The sequence below is a fragment of the Coturnix japonica genome, unplaced genomic scaffold (genome assembly GCF_054131305.1).
Source record: "Coturnix japonica strain WE unplaced genomic scaffold, WE-NBRP24 Scf055, whole genome shotgun sequence".
NCBI lineage: Eukaryota > Metazoa > Chordata > Aves > Galliformes > Phasianidae > Coturnix > Coturnix japonica.
In genome coordinates, this window is record NW_028188958.1 from 703,823 (window position 1) to 719,337 (window position 15,515).

Consider the following 15,515-nt stretch of genomic DNA (forward strand, 5'->3'; position numbering starts at 1 on the left):
CCCATATAACCCATAGCTCCCCCTGGGGGTGGTACCAGGTAACGCATCACCCCATGGTGGGGATAGTTTGTTCTGCAGTGCCCCATAGCGCCACATATTACCCATAGTGCCCCATATCACCCATAGCACCCCATATATCCCATATAACCCACAGCGCTCCATATAACCCATAGCGCCCCATATATCCCATATAACCCATAGTGCCCCATATAACCCATAGCGCCCCCTGGTGGGGATAGCGTGTACTGCAGCGCCCCCTGGTGGTGGTACCGGGTAATGCAGCACCCCATAGCGCCCCATATAACCCATAGCGCCCCCTGGTGGGGATAGCAGGTACTGCAGTGCTCCATAGCAAACCATAGACCTCATAGCATCCCATAGCGCCCCCTGGTGGTGGTATCGGGTACTTCAGCACCCCCTGGTGGTGGTATCGGGTAATACAGCGCCCCATAGCGCCACATATCACCCATAGCGCCCCCTGGGGGTGGTACCGGGTAATGCAGCGCCCCATAGCGCCCAATACACCCCATAGCGCCCCCTGGTGGGGATACAAGATAATACAGCGCCCCCTGGGGTGGTAACGGGTAACGCAGCGCCCCATAGCGCCGCATACACCCCACAGTGCCCCATAGCGTCCCATAGCGCCCCATAGCACCCCACAACAGTCCATGGTGTCCCATAGCGCCCCATAGCGCCCCATAGCACCCTGTAGCACCCCATAGGGCCCCATATCTCCCCATAGAGCCCCATAGCGCCCCATAGCGCCCCATAGCACCCCATAGCACCCCATAGCGCCCCATAGAGCCCCATAGAGCCCCATAGCGCCCCATATCTCCCCATAGCGCCCCATAGCGCCCCATAACACCCCATAGCACCCCATAGCACCCCATAGCATCCCATAGCGCCCCATAGCACCCTGTAGCACCCCATAGCATCCCATAGCACCCCATAACACCCCATAGCACCCCATAGCGCCCCATAGAGCCCCATAGAGCCCCATAGTGCCCCATATCTCCCCATAGCGCCCCATAGCGCTCCATAGCACCCCATAGCACCCCATAGCATCCCATAACACCCCATAGGGCCCCATATCTCCCCATAGCACCCCATAGGGCCCCATAGCGCCCCATAGCGCCCCATAGCGCCCCATAGCACCCCATAGCGCCCCATAGCGCCCCATAGCACCCCATAGCACCCCATAGGGCCCCATAGAGCCCCATAGGACACCATAGTGTCCCATAGCGCCCCATAGCACCCCATAACACCCCATAGCGCCCCATAGCGCCCCATAGCACCCCATAGTGCCCCATAGCGCCCCATAGCGCCCCATAGCGCCCCATAGACCCCATAGCGCCCTATAGCGCCCCATAGCACCCCATAACACCCCATAGGGCCCCATATCTCCCCATAGCACCCCATAGCGCCCCATAGCACCCCATAACCACCCCATAGAGCACCCCATAGCACCCCATAGCACCCCATAGAGCACCCCATATCACCCCATAGCACCCCATAGAGCACCCCATAGCACCCCATAGCACCCCATAGCACCCCATAGCACCCCATAACACCCCATAGTGCCCCATAGCGTCCCATAGCACCCCATAGCGCCCCATAGCACCCCATAACACCCCATAGCGCCCCATAGCGCCCCATAGCGCCCCATAGCACCCTGTAGCACCCCATAGCACCCCATAGCGCCCCATAGCACCCTGTAGCACCCCATAGCGCCCCATTCACCCCACAGCGCCCCATAGCGCCCCATAACACCCCATAGCGCCCCATATCTCCCCATAGCGCCCCATAGCACCCCATAGCGCCCCATAGCACCCCATAGTGCCCCATATCTCCCCATAGCGCCCCATATCTCCCCATAGCGCCCCATAGCGCCCCATAGCGCCCCATAGCGCCCCCCATTGTGCTGTCCCGCAGCTGGTTCGACAAGTCGTTCACGTTGGTGGTTTATCGCAATGGGAAACTGGGCGCCAACGCGGAGCACTCGTGGGCCGACGCCCCCATCATTGGGCACCTGTGGGAGGTAAAGGGGGCCACAAAGGGGGGACCACAAAGGGGGCTATGGGGGGACCCTAATGGGGGCAATGGGGGGACCCCAAGGGGGGACCCCAAATAGGGGCAGTGGGGGGACCCTAATGGGGGCAATGGGGGAAACCCTAATAGGGGCAATGGGGACCCTAAATGGGGGCAATGGGGGGACACCAAATAGGGGCCATGGGGACCCTAATGGGGGTAGGACCCCAAATAGGGGCTATGGGGGGACCCTAATGGAGGTAGGACCCCAAATAGGGGCTGTGGGGGGGCCCCTATTGGGGGGGACCCCAAATAGGGGCAATGGGGGGACACCAAATAGGGGCAATGGGGGGACACCAAAGGGGGGGACCTCAAATAGGGGCAATGGGGGGACCCCAAATAGGGGCCATGGGGGGCCACAAAGGGGGGACCCCAAATAGGGGCCATGGGGGGACCACAAAGGGGGGACCCCAAATAGGGGCCATGGGGGGACCACAAAGGGGGGGACCCCAAATAGGGGCAATGGGGGGACCCTAATGGGGGCGATGGGGGGACACCAAATAGGGGCAATGGGGACCCTAATGGGGGCAATGGGGGGACCACAAAGGGGGGGACCTCAAATAGGGGCAATGGGGGGACCCTAATGGGGGCAATGGGGGGACCACAAAGGGGGGGACCCCAAATAGGGGCTGTGGGGGGACACCAAATAGGGGCTGTGGGGACCACAAAGGGGGGGACCTCAAATAGCGGCAATGGTGGGACCCCAAAGGGGGCAATGGGGGAAACCCTAATAGGGGCAATGGGGACCCTTAAATGGGGGCAATGGGGGGACACCAAATAGGGGCAATGGGGGGACCCCAAAGGGGGGGACCTCAAATAGGGGCTATGGGGGGACCCTAATAGGGGCAATGGGGGGACACCAAATAGGGGCCATGGGGACCCCAAATAGGGGCTATGGGGACCCTAATGGGGGTGGGACCCCAAATAGGGGCCATGGGGGGACCACAAAGGGGGGGACCTCAAATAGGGGCAATTGGGGGACCCTAAATGGGGGCAATGGAAGGACCCCAAAGGGGGGGGACCTCAAATAGGGGCTATGGGGGGACCCTAATAGGGGCAATGGGGACCCTAAATGGGGGGGACCTCAAATAGGGGCAATGGGGGGAACCTAATGGGGGCAATGGGGGACCCCTAATGGGGGGGGACCCCAAATAGGGGCAATGGGGACCCCAAATGGGGGTGGGACCCCAAATAGGGGCGATGGGGGGGACCCTAATGTGGGCAATGGGGGGATCACAAAGGGGGCGATGGGGGAAACCCTAATAGGGGCAATGGGGGGACCCCAAAGGGGGAGACCCCTAATGGGGGCAATGGGGGGACACCAAATGGGGTGACCTCAAATAGGGGCTGTGGGGGGACCACAAAGGGGGCAATGGGGGGACCCCAAATAGGGGCCGTGGGGACCCCAAATGGGGGTGGGACCCCAAATAGGGGCTATGGGGGGACACTAATGGGGGGGACCCTAAATGGGGGCTATGGGGGACCCTAATGGGGGCAATGGAGGGACACCAAATAGGGGCCATGGGGGGACCACAAAGGGGGGATCCCAAATAGGGGCTGTGGGGGGACCCTAATGGGGGCAATGGGGGGATCCCTAATGGGGGGGACCCCAAAGGGGGCAATGGGGACCCTAATGGAGGGAGACCCCAAATAGGGGCTGTGGGGGGACCACAAAGGGGGGACCCCAAATAGTGGCAATGGAGGGACCCCAAATAGGGGCTATGGGGGGACCCCAAATAGGGGCTATGGGGACCCTAATGTGAGGGACCCCAAATAGGGGCGATGGGGGGACCCCAAAAGGGGGGACCCCAAATAGGGGCTATGGGGACCCTAATGTGAGGGACCCCAAATAGGGGCTATGGGGACCCTAATGTGAGGGACCCCAAATAGGGGCGATGGGGGGACCCCAAAAGGGGGGACCCCAAATAGGGGCCATGGGGGGACCACAAAGGGGGGGACCTCAAATAGGGGCCTCAAATAGGGGCCATGGGGGGACCCTAATAGGGGTGGGACCTCAAATAGGGGCCATGGGGGGACCACAAAGGGGGGACCCCAAATAGGGGCTATGGGGGGATTCTAATGGGAGCAATGGGGGACCCCTAATGGGGGGGGACCTCAAATAGGGGCCATGGGGGGACCCTAATGTGAGGGACCCCAAATAGGGGCCATGGGGACCCCAATTAGGGGCTATGGGGGGATCCTAATGGGGGTGGGACCCCAAATAGGGGCCATGGGGGGACCCCAAAGGGGGGACCCCAAATAGGGGCCATGGGGGGACCACAAAGGGGGGACCCCAAATAGGGGCTGTGGGGGGACCCTAATAGGGGCAATGGGGACCCTAAATGGGGGGACCCCTAATAGGGGCCATGGGGACCCTAAATAGGGGCAATGGGGGGACCCCAAATGGGGAGGGGACCCCTAATAGGGGCCATGGGGACCCCATATGGGGGTGGGACCCCAAATAGGGGCTATGGGGGGACCCTAAATGGGGGCAATGGGGGACTCCAAATAGGGGCAATGGGGGGACACCAAAGGGGGGGATCTCAAATAGGGGCAATGGGGGGACCCTAATGGGGGGGACCCCAAATGGGCCACCATGTTGGGCGGGGACCCCTAATAGGGGCCATGGGGGGACCCTAATGGGGGCAATGGGGGAAACCCTAATAGGGGCAATGAGGACCCCAAATAGGTGCAATGGGGGGACCACAAAGGGGGGGACCCCAAATAGGGGCTGTGGGGGTCCCTAATGGAGGCTATGGGGGGACACCAAATAGGGGCAATGGGGGAAACCCTAATAGGGGCAATGGGGGGACCCCAAAGTGGGGACCCCAAATAGGGGCCATGGGGGGACCCTAATGGGGGTGGGACCTCAAATAGGGGCAATGGGGGGACCACAAAGGGGGAGACCCCTAATGGGGGCAATGGGGGGACACCAAATAGGGGCTATGGGGGGACCCTAATAGGGGCAATGGGGGACTCCAAATAGGGGCGATGGGGACCCTAATGGGGGCAATGGGGGGACCCCAAATAGGGACCATGGGGACCCCAAATGTGGGCAATGGGGGGACCCCAAAGGGGGGGATCCCAAATAGGGGCTATGGGGGGACTCCATAGGGGGCAATGGGGGGACCCCATAGGGGGCAATGGCGGAAACCCTAATAGGGGCTATGGGGACCCTAATGGGGGAAATGGGGGGACACCAAATAGGGGCCATGGGGGGACCCCAAAGGGGGAGGACCTCAAATAGGGGCAATGGGGGGAACCTAATGGGGGCAATGGGGGACCCCTAATGGGGGGGGACCCCAAATAGGGGCAATGGGGACCCCAAATGGGGGTGGGACCCCAAATAGGGGCTGTGGGGGGACCCTAATGGGGGTGGGACCCCAAATAGGGGCTGTGGGGGGACCCTAATGGGGGTGGGACCCCAAATAGGGGCTGTGGGGGGACCACAAATAGGGGCTGTGGGGGGACCCCAAAGGGGGGACCCCAAATAGGGGCCATGGGGAAACCCTAATGTGAGGGACCCCAAATAGGGGCTATGGGGGGACCCTAATGGGGGGGACCCCAAATGGGCCACCATGTTGGGGGGGGACCCCTAATAGGGGCCATGGGGACCCTGAATAGGGGCAATGGGGGGACCCCAAAGGGGGGGACCCCAAATAGGGGCAATGGGGGGACCCCAAAGGGGGCAATGGGGGGACCCTAATAGGGGCAATTGGGACCCTAAATGGGGGAAATGGGGGGACCCCAAATAGGGGCAATGGCGGAACCCCAAAGGGGGAGGACCTCAAATAGGGGCTATGGGGGGAACCTAATGGGGGCAATGGGGGACCCCTAATGGGGGGACCCCAAATAGGGGCCATGGGGGGACCCTAATGGGGGCAATGGGGGGACCCCAAAGGGGGAGACCCCAAATAGGGGCTATGGGGGACCCCAAATAGGGGCTATGGGGGGACCACAAAGGGGGGGACCCCAAATAGGGGCCATGGGGACCCTAATAGGGGCTGTGGGGGGACCCCAAATAGGGGCAATGGTCACCACAAAGGGGGAGACCCCTAATGGGGGCAATGGGGACCACAAAGGGGGGACCCCAAATAGGGGCTGTGGGGGGAACCTAATGGGGGCAATGGGGGGACCCCAAATAGGGGCTGTGGGGGGACCCTAAATAGGGGCCATGGGGGGACCACAAAGGGGGGACCCCAAATAGGGGCTATGGGGGGACCCTAATGGGGGCAATGGGGGGACCCCAAAGGGGGGGACCCCAAATAGGGGCAATGGGGGGAACCTAATGGGGGTGGGACCCCAAACAGGGGCTATGGGGACCCTAATGGGGGCAATGGGGGGACCACAAAGGGGGCAATGGGGACCCTAATGGGGGCAATGGGGGGACCCCAAATAGGGGCCATGGGGGGACCACAAAGGGGGGGATCTCAAATAGGGGCAATGGGGGGACCCTAATGGGGGGGACCCCAAATGGGCCACCATGTTGGTGGGGGACCCCTAATAGGGGCAATGAGGGGACCCTAATGGGGGCAATGGGGACCCTAAATGGGGGCAATGGGGGACCCCTAATGGGGGTGGGACCCCTAATAGGGGCGATGGGGGGACCCCAAAGGGGGAGACCCCAAATAGGGGCCATGGGGGGACCCCAAATAGGGGCTATGGGGGGACCCTAATAGGGGCAATGGGGACCCTAAATGGGGGCAATGGGGGGACCACAAAGGGGGGGACCTCAAATAGGGGCTATGGGGGGAACCTAATGGGGGTGATGGGGGGACCCCAAATAGGGACTGTGGGGGGACCCCAAAGGGGGGGACCTCAAATAGGGGCTATGGGGGGACCCCAAATAGGGGCCATGGGGACCCCAAATGGGGGTGGGACCCCAAATAGGGGCCATGGGGACCCCAAATAGGGGCGATGGGGGGACCCTAATGGGGGCAATGGGGGAAACCCTAATAGGGGCAATGGGGACCCTAAATGGGGGCAATGGGGGGACCCCAAATAGGGGCAATGGGGGGACCACAAAGGGGGGGACCTCAAATAGGGGCTATGGGGGGAACCTAATGGGGGTGATGGGGGGACCCCAAATAGGGACTGTGGGGGGACCCCAAAGGGGGGGACCTCAAATAGGGGCTATGGGGGGACCCCAAATAGGGGCCATGGGGACCCCAAATGGGGGTGGGACCCCAAATAGGGGCCATGGGGACCCCAAATAGGGGCGATGGGGGGACCCTAATGGGGGCAATGGGGGAAACCCTAATAGGGGCAATGGGGACCCTAAATGGGGGCAATGGGGGGACCCCAAATAGGGGCCATGGGGGGACCACAAAGGGGGGGACCTCAAATAGGGGCTATGGGGGGACCCTAATAGGGGCAATGGGGACCCTAAATGGGGGTGGGACCCCAAATAGGGGCCATGGGGGGACCCTAAATGGGGGCAATGGGGACCACAAAGGGGGGACCCCAAATAGGGGCAATGGGGACCCCAAATGGGGGGAGGACCCCAAATAGGGGCAATGGGGGGGACCCTAATGGGGGCAATGGGGGGACCCCAAAGGGGGCGATGGGGGAAACCCTAATAGGGGCAATGGGGGGACCCTAATGGGGGTGGGACCTCAAATAGGGGCTATGGGGGGACCCCAAAGGGGGGACCTCAAATAGAGGCCATGGGGACCCCAAATAGGGGCTATGGGGGGACACCAAAGGGAGGGGACCCCAAATAGGGGCTGTGGGGGGACCGCAAAGGAGGGGACCCCAAATAGGGACCATGGGGGGACCCTAATGGGGGCAATGGGGGGACCACAAAGGGGGGGACCCCAAATAGGGGCAATGGGGGGACCACAAAGGGGAGACCCCAAATAGGGGCTATGGGGGGACCGCAAAGGAGGGGACCCCAAATAGGGACCATGGGGGGACCACAAAGGGGTGTGGGACCCCAAATAGGGCCTATGGGGGGACCCTAATAGGGGCAATGGGGACCCTAAATGGGGGGACCACAAATAGGGGCCATGGGGACCCTAATGGGGGCAATGGGGGGACCCCAAATAGGGGCCATGGGGACCACAAATGGGGGTGGGACCCCAAATAGGGCCTATGGGGGGACCCTAATGGGGGCAATGGGGGGACCCCAAAGGGGAGGGACCCCAAATAGGGGCCATGGGGGGACCCTAATAGGGGCCATGGGGGGACCCTAAATGGGGGGACCCCAAATAGGGGCTATGGGGGGACCCTAATGGGGGTGGGACCTCAAATAGGGGCGATGGGGGGACCACAAAGGGGGAGACCCCTAATGGGGGCAATGGGGGGACACCAAATAGGGGCAGTGGGGACCCTAAATGGGGGGACCTCAAATAGGGGCTGTGGGGGGACCACAAAGTGGGGGACCCCAAATAGGGGCTGTGGGGGGACCACAAAGGGAGGGGACCCCAAATAGGGGCTATGGGAGGACCCTAAATGGGGGCAGTGGGGGGACCCCAAAGGGGGGGACCCCAAATAGGGGCAATGGGGGGATCCTAATGGGGGTGGGACCTCAAATAGGGGCGATGGGGGGACCACAAAGGGGGAGACCCCTAATGGGGGCAATGGGGGGACCCCAAATAGGGGCAGTGGGGACCCTAAATGGGGGGACCTCAAATAGGGGCAATGGGGGGACCCTAATGGGGGCAATGGGGACCCTAAATGGGGGGACCCCAAATAGGGGCATTGGTGGGACCACAAAGGGGGGACCCCAAATAGGGGCAATGGGGACCCCAAGGGGGGACCCCAAATAGGGGCTATGGGGACCCTAAATGGGGGAAATGGGGGGACCCCAAATAGGGGCTATGGGGGGGACACTAATGGGGGGGACCCCAAATAGGGGACATGGGGGGACCACAAAGGGGGGGACCTCAAATAGGGGACATGGGGGGACCCTAATGGGGGCAATGGGGACCCTAATGGGGGGACCCCAAATAGGGGCCATGGGGGGACCACAAAGGGGGGACCCCAAATAGGGGCTGTGGGGGGACCCTAAAGGGGGCAATGGGGGAAACCCTAATAGGGGCTATGGGGACCCTAAATGTGGGCAATGGGGGGACCCTAATGGGGGCAATGGCGGGACCCCAAAGGGGGGGACCCCTAATAGGGGCTTTGTGGGGACCACAAAGGGGGGACCCCAAATAGGGGCAATGGGGGGACCCCAAAGGGAGGGGACCCCAAAGGGGGCAATGGGGGGATCCCTAATGGGGGGGACCCCAAATAGGGGCTATGGGGGACCCTAATGGGGAGGGGACCCCAAATAGGGGCCATGGGGGGACCCCAAAGGGGGGGACCCCAAATAGGGGCTATGGGGGGACCCTAATGGGGGTGGGACCCCAAATAGGGGCAGTGGGGGGACCACAAATAGGGGCAATGGGGACCACAAAGGGGGGACCCCAAATAGGGGCTGTGGGGGGACCACAAAGGGGGGGACCTCAAATAGGGGCAATGGGGGGACCCTAAATGGGGGCAATGGGGGGACCCCAAAGGGGGGGACCCCAAATAGGGGCTATGGGGGGACCCCAAAGGGGGGGATCTCAAATAGGGGCCATGGGGGGACTCTAATGGGGGCAATGGGGGGACACCAAATAGGGGCGATGGGGGAAACCCTAATAGGGGCAATGGGGGGACCCCAAAGGGGGGACCCTAATAGGGGCAATGGGGACCCTAAATGGGGGCCATGGGGGGACCACAAATGGGGGGACCCCAAATAGGGGACATGGGGACCACAAAGGGGGCAATGGGGGGACCCTAATGGGGGGGACCCCAAATAGGGGCTATGGGGGGACCCTAATGGGGGCAATGGGGGGACCCTAATGGGGGGGACCCCAAATAGGGGCCATGGGGGGACCCCAAATAGGGGCTATGGGGGGACCCCAAATAGGGGCCATGGGGGGACCCCAAATAGGGGCTATGGGGGGACACCAAATAGGGGCAATGGGGGGACCCTAATGGGGGCTATGGGGGGACCCTAATGGGGGGGACCCCAAATGGGCCACCATGTTGGGGGGGGACCCCTAATACGGGCTATGGGGGGACCCCAAAGGGGGGACCCCAAATAGGGGTCTATGGGGGGACCCTAATGGGGGCAATGGGGGGACCACAAAGGGGGGACCCCAAATAGGGGACATGGGGGGATCCTAATGGGGGTGGGACCCCAAATAGGGGCTATGGGGGGACCCTAATGGGGGCAATGGGGGGACCACAAAGGGGGGGGACCCCAAATAGGGGCAATGGGGGGACCCTAATAGGGGCAATGGGGACCCTAAATGGGGGCAATGGGGGGACCCCAAAGGGGGAGACCCCAAATAGGGGCAATGGGGGGACCCTAATGGGGGCAATGGGGGGACCCCAAAGGGGGGGACCTCAAATAGGGGCAATGGGGGGACCCCAAAGGGGGGGGACCTCAAATAGGGGCGATGGGGGGACCCTAATGGGGGCAATGGGAGGACACCAAATAGGGGCGATGGGGGAAACCCTAATAGGGGCAATGGGGGGACCCCATATGGGGGGACCTCAAATAGGGGCAATGGGGGGACACCAAATAGGGGCTATGGGGGGACCACAAAGGGGGGACCCCAAATAGGGGCTGTGGGGGGACCCTAAATGGGGGCAATGGGGGGACACCAAATAGGGGCAATGGGGGGACCCTAAATGGGGGCAATGGGGACCACAAATGGGGGGACCCCAAATAGGGGCCATGGGGGGACACCAAAGGGGGGGACCCCAAATAGGGGCAATGGGGGGACCACAAAGGGGGGGACCCCAAAGGGGGAGGACCTCAAATAGGGGCTGTGGGGGGACCACAAAGGGGGGACCCCAAATAGGGGCCATGGGGGGACCCTAATGGGGGCAATGCGGGGACCCCAAATAGGGGCCATGGGGGGACCCCAAAGGGGGGGATCTCAAATAGGGGCAATGGGGGGACCCTAATGGAGGCAATGGGGGGACACCAAATAGGGGCGATGGGGGAAACCCTAATAGGGGCAATGGGGGGACCCCAAAGGGGGGACCCTAATAGGGGCAATGGGGACCCTAAATGGGGGCCATGGGGGGACCACAAATGGGGGGACCCCAAATAGGGGCCATGGGGACCCCAAAGGGGGGGACCTCAAATAGGGGCCATGGGGGGACCCTAATGGGGGTGGGACCCCAAATAGGGGCTATGGGGGGACCCTAATGGGGGCAATGGGGGGACCACAAAGGGGGGGACCTCAAATAGGGGACATGGGGGGACCCTAATGGGGGCAATGGGGACCCTAAATGGGGGAAATGGGGGGACCCCAAATAGGGGCGTTGGGGGGACCCCAAAGGGGGAGGACCTCAAATAGGGGCAATGGGGGGAACCTAATGGGGGCAATGGGGGGACACCAAAGGGGGGGACCCCAAATAGGGGCTGTGGGGGACCCTAATGGGGGCAATGGGGGGGACACCAAATAGGGGCCATGGGGACCCTTAAATGGGGGCAATGGGGGGACCCCAAATAGGGGCTATGGGGGGACCCTAATGGGGGTGGTACCTCAAATAGGGGCCATGGGGGGACCACAAAGGGGGGACCCCAAATAGGGGCTGTGGGGGGACCCTAATAGGGGCAATGGGGACCCCAAAGGGGGCAATGGGGGAAACCCTAATAGGGGCAATGGGGACCCTAAATGGGGGCAATGGGGGACCCCTAATGGGGGTGGGACCCCAAATAGGGGCGATGGGGGAAACCCTAATAGGGGCAATGGGGGGACCCCAAATAGGGGCCGTGGGGACCCCATATGGGGGTGGGACCCCAAATAGGGGCCATGGGGGGACCCCAAAGGGGGTGATGGGGGGACCCTAATGGGGGCAATGGGGGGACCCCAAAGGGGGGGACCTCAAATAGGGGCAATGGGGGGACCCCAAATAGGGGCTGTGGGGGGACCCTAATGGGGGCTATGGGGGGACCCTAATGGGGGGGACCCCAAATGGGCCACCATGTTGGGGGGGGACCCCTAATAGGGGCTGTGGGGGGACCCTAATGGGGGCAATGGGGGGACCCCAAAGGGGGGGACCCCAAATAGGGGCTATGGGGGGACCCCAAATAGGGGCCATGGGGACCCCAAATGGGGATGGGACCCCAAATAGGGGCTATGGGGGGACCCTAATGGGGGCAATGGGGGGACCACAAAGGGGGGGACCTCAAATAGGGGACATGGGGGGACCCTAATAGGGGCAATGGGGACCCTAAATGGGGGTGGGACCCCAAATAGGGGCAATGGGGGGACCACAAAGGGGGGACCTCAAATAGGGGCTATGGGGGGACCCTAATGGGGGCAATGGGGGAAACCCTAATAGGGGCAATGGGGACCCTAAATGTGGGCAATGGGGGGACACCAAATAGGGGCAATGGGGGGACCCTAAATGGGGGGACCCCAAATAGGGGCCATGGGGGGACCACAAAGGGGGGGGACCCCAAATAGGGGCTGTGGGGGGACCCTAATGGGGGCAATGGGGGGACCCCAAAGGGGGGGACCTCAAATAGGGGCAATGGGGGGACCCCAAATAGGGGCTGTGGGGGGACCACAAAGGGGGGACCCCAAATAGGGGCTATGGGGGGACCGCAAAGGAGGGGACCCCAAATAGGGACCATGGGGGGACCACAAAGGGGGGGACCCCAAATAGGGACCATGGGGGGACCACAAAGGGGGGACCCCCAAATAGGAGCTATGGGGGGACCCTAATAGGGGCAATGGGGACCCTAATGGGGGGAGACCCCTAATGGGGGCAATGAGGGGACCCTAATGTGGGGGACCCCAAATGGGCCACCATGTTGGGGGGGGACCCCTAATAGGGGCCGTGGGGGGACCACAAAGGGGGGACCCCAAATAGGGGCTGTGGGGGGACCCTAAAGGGGGCAATGGGGGAAACCCTAATAGGGGCAATGGGGACCCCAAATGGGGGCAATGGGGGGACCCTAATGTGAGGGACCCCAAATAGGGGCTATGGGGACCCCAAATGGGGGTGGGACCCCAAATAGGGGCTGTGGGGGGACCCTAATGGGGGCTATGGGGGGACCCCAAAGGGGGGGACATCAAATAGGGGCAATGGGGGGAACCTAATGGGGGCAATGGGGGGACACCAAATAGGGGCCATGGGGACCCTAAATGGGGGCAATGGGGGGACATCAAATAGGGGCAATGGGGGGACCCTAATGGGGGTGGGACCCCAAAGTGGGGCTATGGGGGGACCACAAAGGGGGGGACCCCAAATAGGGGCTGTGGGGGGACCCCAAATGGGGAGGGGACCCCTAATAGGAAGCATGGGGACCCCATATGGGGGTGGGACCCCAAATAGGGGCTATGGGGGACCCTAATGGAGGCAAAGGGGGAACCCTAATGTGAGGGACCCCAAATAGGGGCTGTGGGGGGAACCTAATGGGGGGGACCCCAAATAGGGGACATGGGGGGACCCCAAAGGGGGGGGACCCCAAAGGGGGGACACCAAATAGGGGCCATGGGGGGACCACAAAGGGGGGGGACCCCAAATAGGGGCCATGGGGACCACAAAGGGGGGGACCCCAAATAGGGGCTATGGGGGGACCACAAAGGGGGCAATGGGGGGACCCTAATGGGGGCAATGGGGGGATCCCTAATGGGTGGGACCCCAAAGGGGGCAATGGGGACCCTAATGGGGGGAGACCCCAAATAGGGGCCATGGGGACCCCAAATAGGGGCAATGGGGGGACCCTAATGTGGGCAATGGGGGGACCACAAAGGGGGGGACCTCAAATAGGGGCAATGGGGGGACCCTAATGGGGGCAATGGGGGACCCCTAATGTGAGGGACCCCAAATAGGGGCCATGGGGGGACCCTAATGGGGGCTATGGGGGAAACCCTAATAGGGGCAATGGGGGGACCCTAATGGGGGTGGGACCCCAAATAGGGGCTGTGGGGGGACCCTAATGGCGGCAATGGGGACCTTAAATGGGGGGACCCCAAATAGGGGCAATGGGGAGACCCTAATGGGGGCAATGGGGGGACCCCAAAGGGGGGGACCTCAAATAGGGGCCATGGGGGGACCCTAATAGGGGTGGGACCCCAAATAGGGGCCATGGGGGGACCACAAAGGGGGGACCCCAAATAGGGGCTATGGGGGGACCCTAAATGGGGGCAATGGGGGGACCCCAAATAGGGGCCGTGGGGGGACCTCAAATAGGGGCCATGGGGGGACCCCATATGAGGGCAATGGGGGGATCCCAAAGGGAGGGGACCCCAAAGGGGGCAATGGGGACCCCATATGGGGGCGATGGGGGGACACCAAATAGGGGCCATGGGGACCCCAAATGGGGGTGGGATCCCAAATAGGGGCAATGGGGGGACCCTAATGGGGGTGGGACCCCAAATTGGGGCCATGGAAGGACCCTAATGGGGGCAATGGAGGGACCACAAAGGGGGGGACCCCAAATAGGGGCTATGGGGGGACCCTAATGGGGGCAATGGGGGGACCCTAATGGGGGGGACCCCAAATAGGGGCAATGGGGACCCCAAAGGGGGAGACCCCTAATGGGGGCAATGGGGGGACCACAAAGGGGGGGGACCCCAAAGGGGGGACCCCAAATAGGGGCCGTGGGATGACCCCAAAGGGGGGACCCCAAATAGGGGCTATGGGGGACCACAAAGGGGGAGACCTCAAATAGGGGCAATGGGGGGACCCTAATGGGGGTGGGACCCCAAATGGGGGCTATGGGGGGACACTAATGGGGAGGACCCCAAATAGGGGCTATGGGGGGACCCTAATGGGGGCAATGGGGGGACACCAAATAGGGGCCATGGGGACCCCAAAGGGGGGCAATGGGGGGACCCTAATGGGGGCAATGGGGGGACCACAAAGGGGGGGATCCCAAATAGGGCAATGGGGGGACCACAAAGGGGGCAATGGGGGAAACCCTAATAGGGGCGATGGGGGGACCCTAATGGGGGCAATGGGGGGACACCAAAGGGGGGGACCCCAAATAGGGGCAATGGGGGGACACCAAATAGGGGCCATGGGGGGACCCTAATGGGGGACCCCAAATAGGGGCTGTGGGGGGACACCAAATAGGGGACATGGGGACCCCAAATGTGGGCAATGGGGGGACCCTAATGGCAGGGGGGACCCCAAATGGGCCACCATGTTGGGGGGGGACCCCTAATAGGGGCCATGGGGACCCTAAATGGGGGCAATGGGGGGATCCCAAATGGGGAGGGGACCCCAAAGGGGGCAATGGGGGGACCCTAATGGGGGGGACCCCAAATAGGGGCTATGGGGGGACCCTAATAGGGGCAATGGGGGGACCACAAAGGGGGGGACCCCAAATAGGGGCGATGGGGGGAACACAAAGGGGGCAATGGGGGAAACCCTAATAGGGGCAATGGGGACCCTAAATGGGGGCCATGGGGGGACAC

The 15,515-nt window shown here is 62.6% G+C and overlaps 1 protein-coding gene across 2 annotated transcripts in view; it reads left to right on the forward strand.

Moving 5' to 3' along the window:
- Positions 1-15,515, forward strand: part of CPT1B (carnitine palmitoyltransferase 1B) — a 122,083-nt gene that overhangs the window by 68,600 nt on the left and 37,968 nt on the right. For both annotated transcript variants that reach the window (XM_085533213.1, XM_085533214.1), the window contains one exon: positions 1,933-2,038. In XM_085533213.1, coding sequence (XP_085389339.1) covers positions 1,933-2,038 — 106 coding nt within the window. The remainder of the gene's footprint in view (positions 1-1,932; positions 2,039-15,515) is intronic.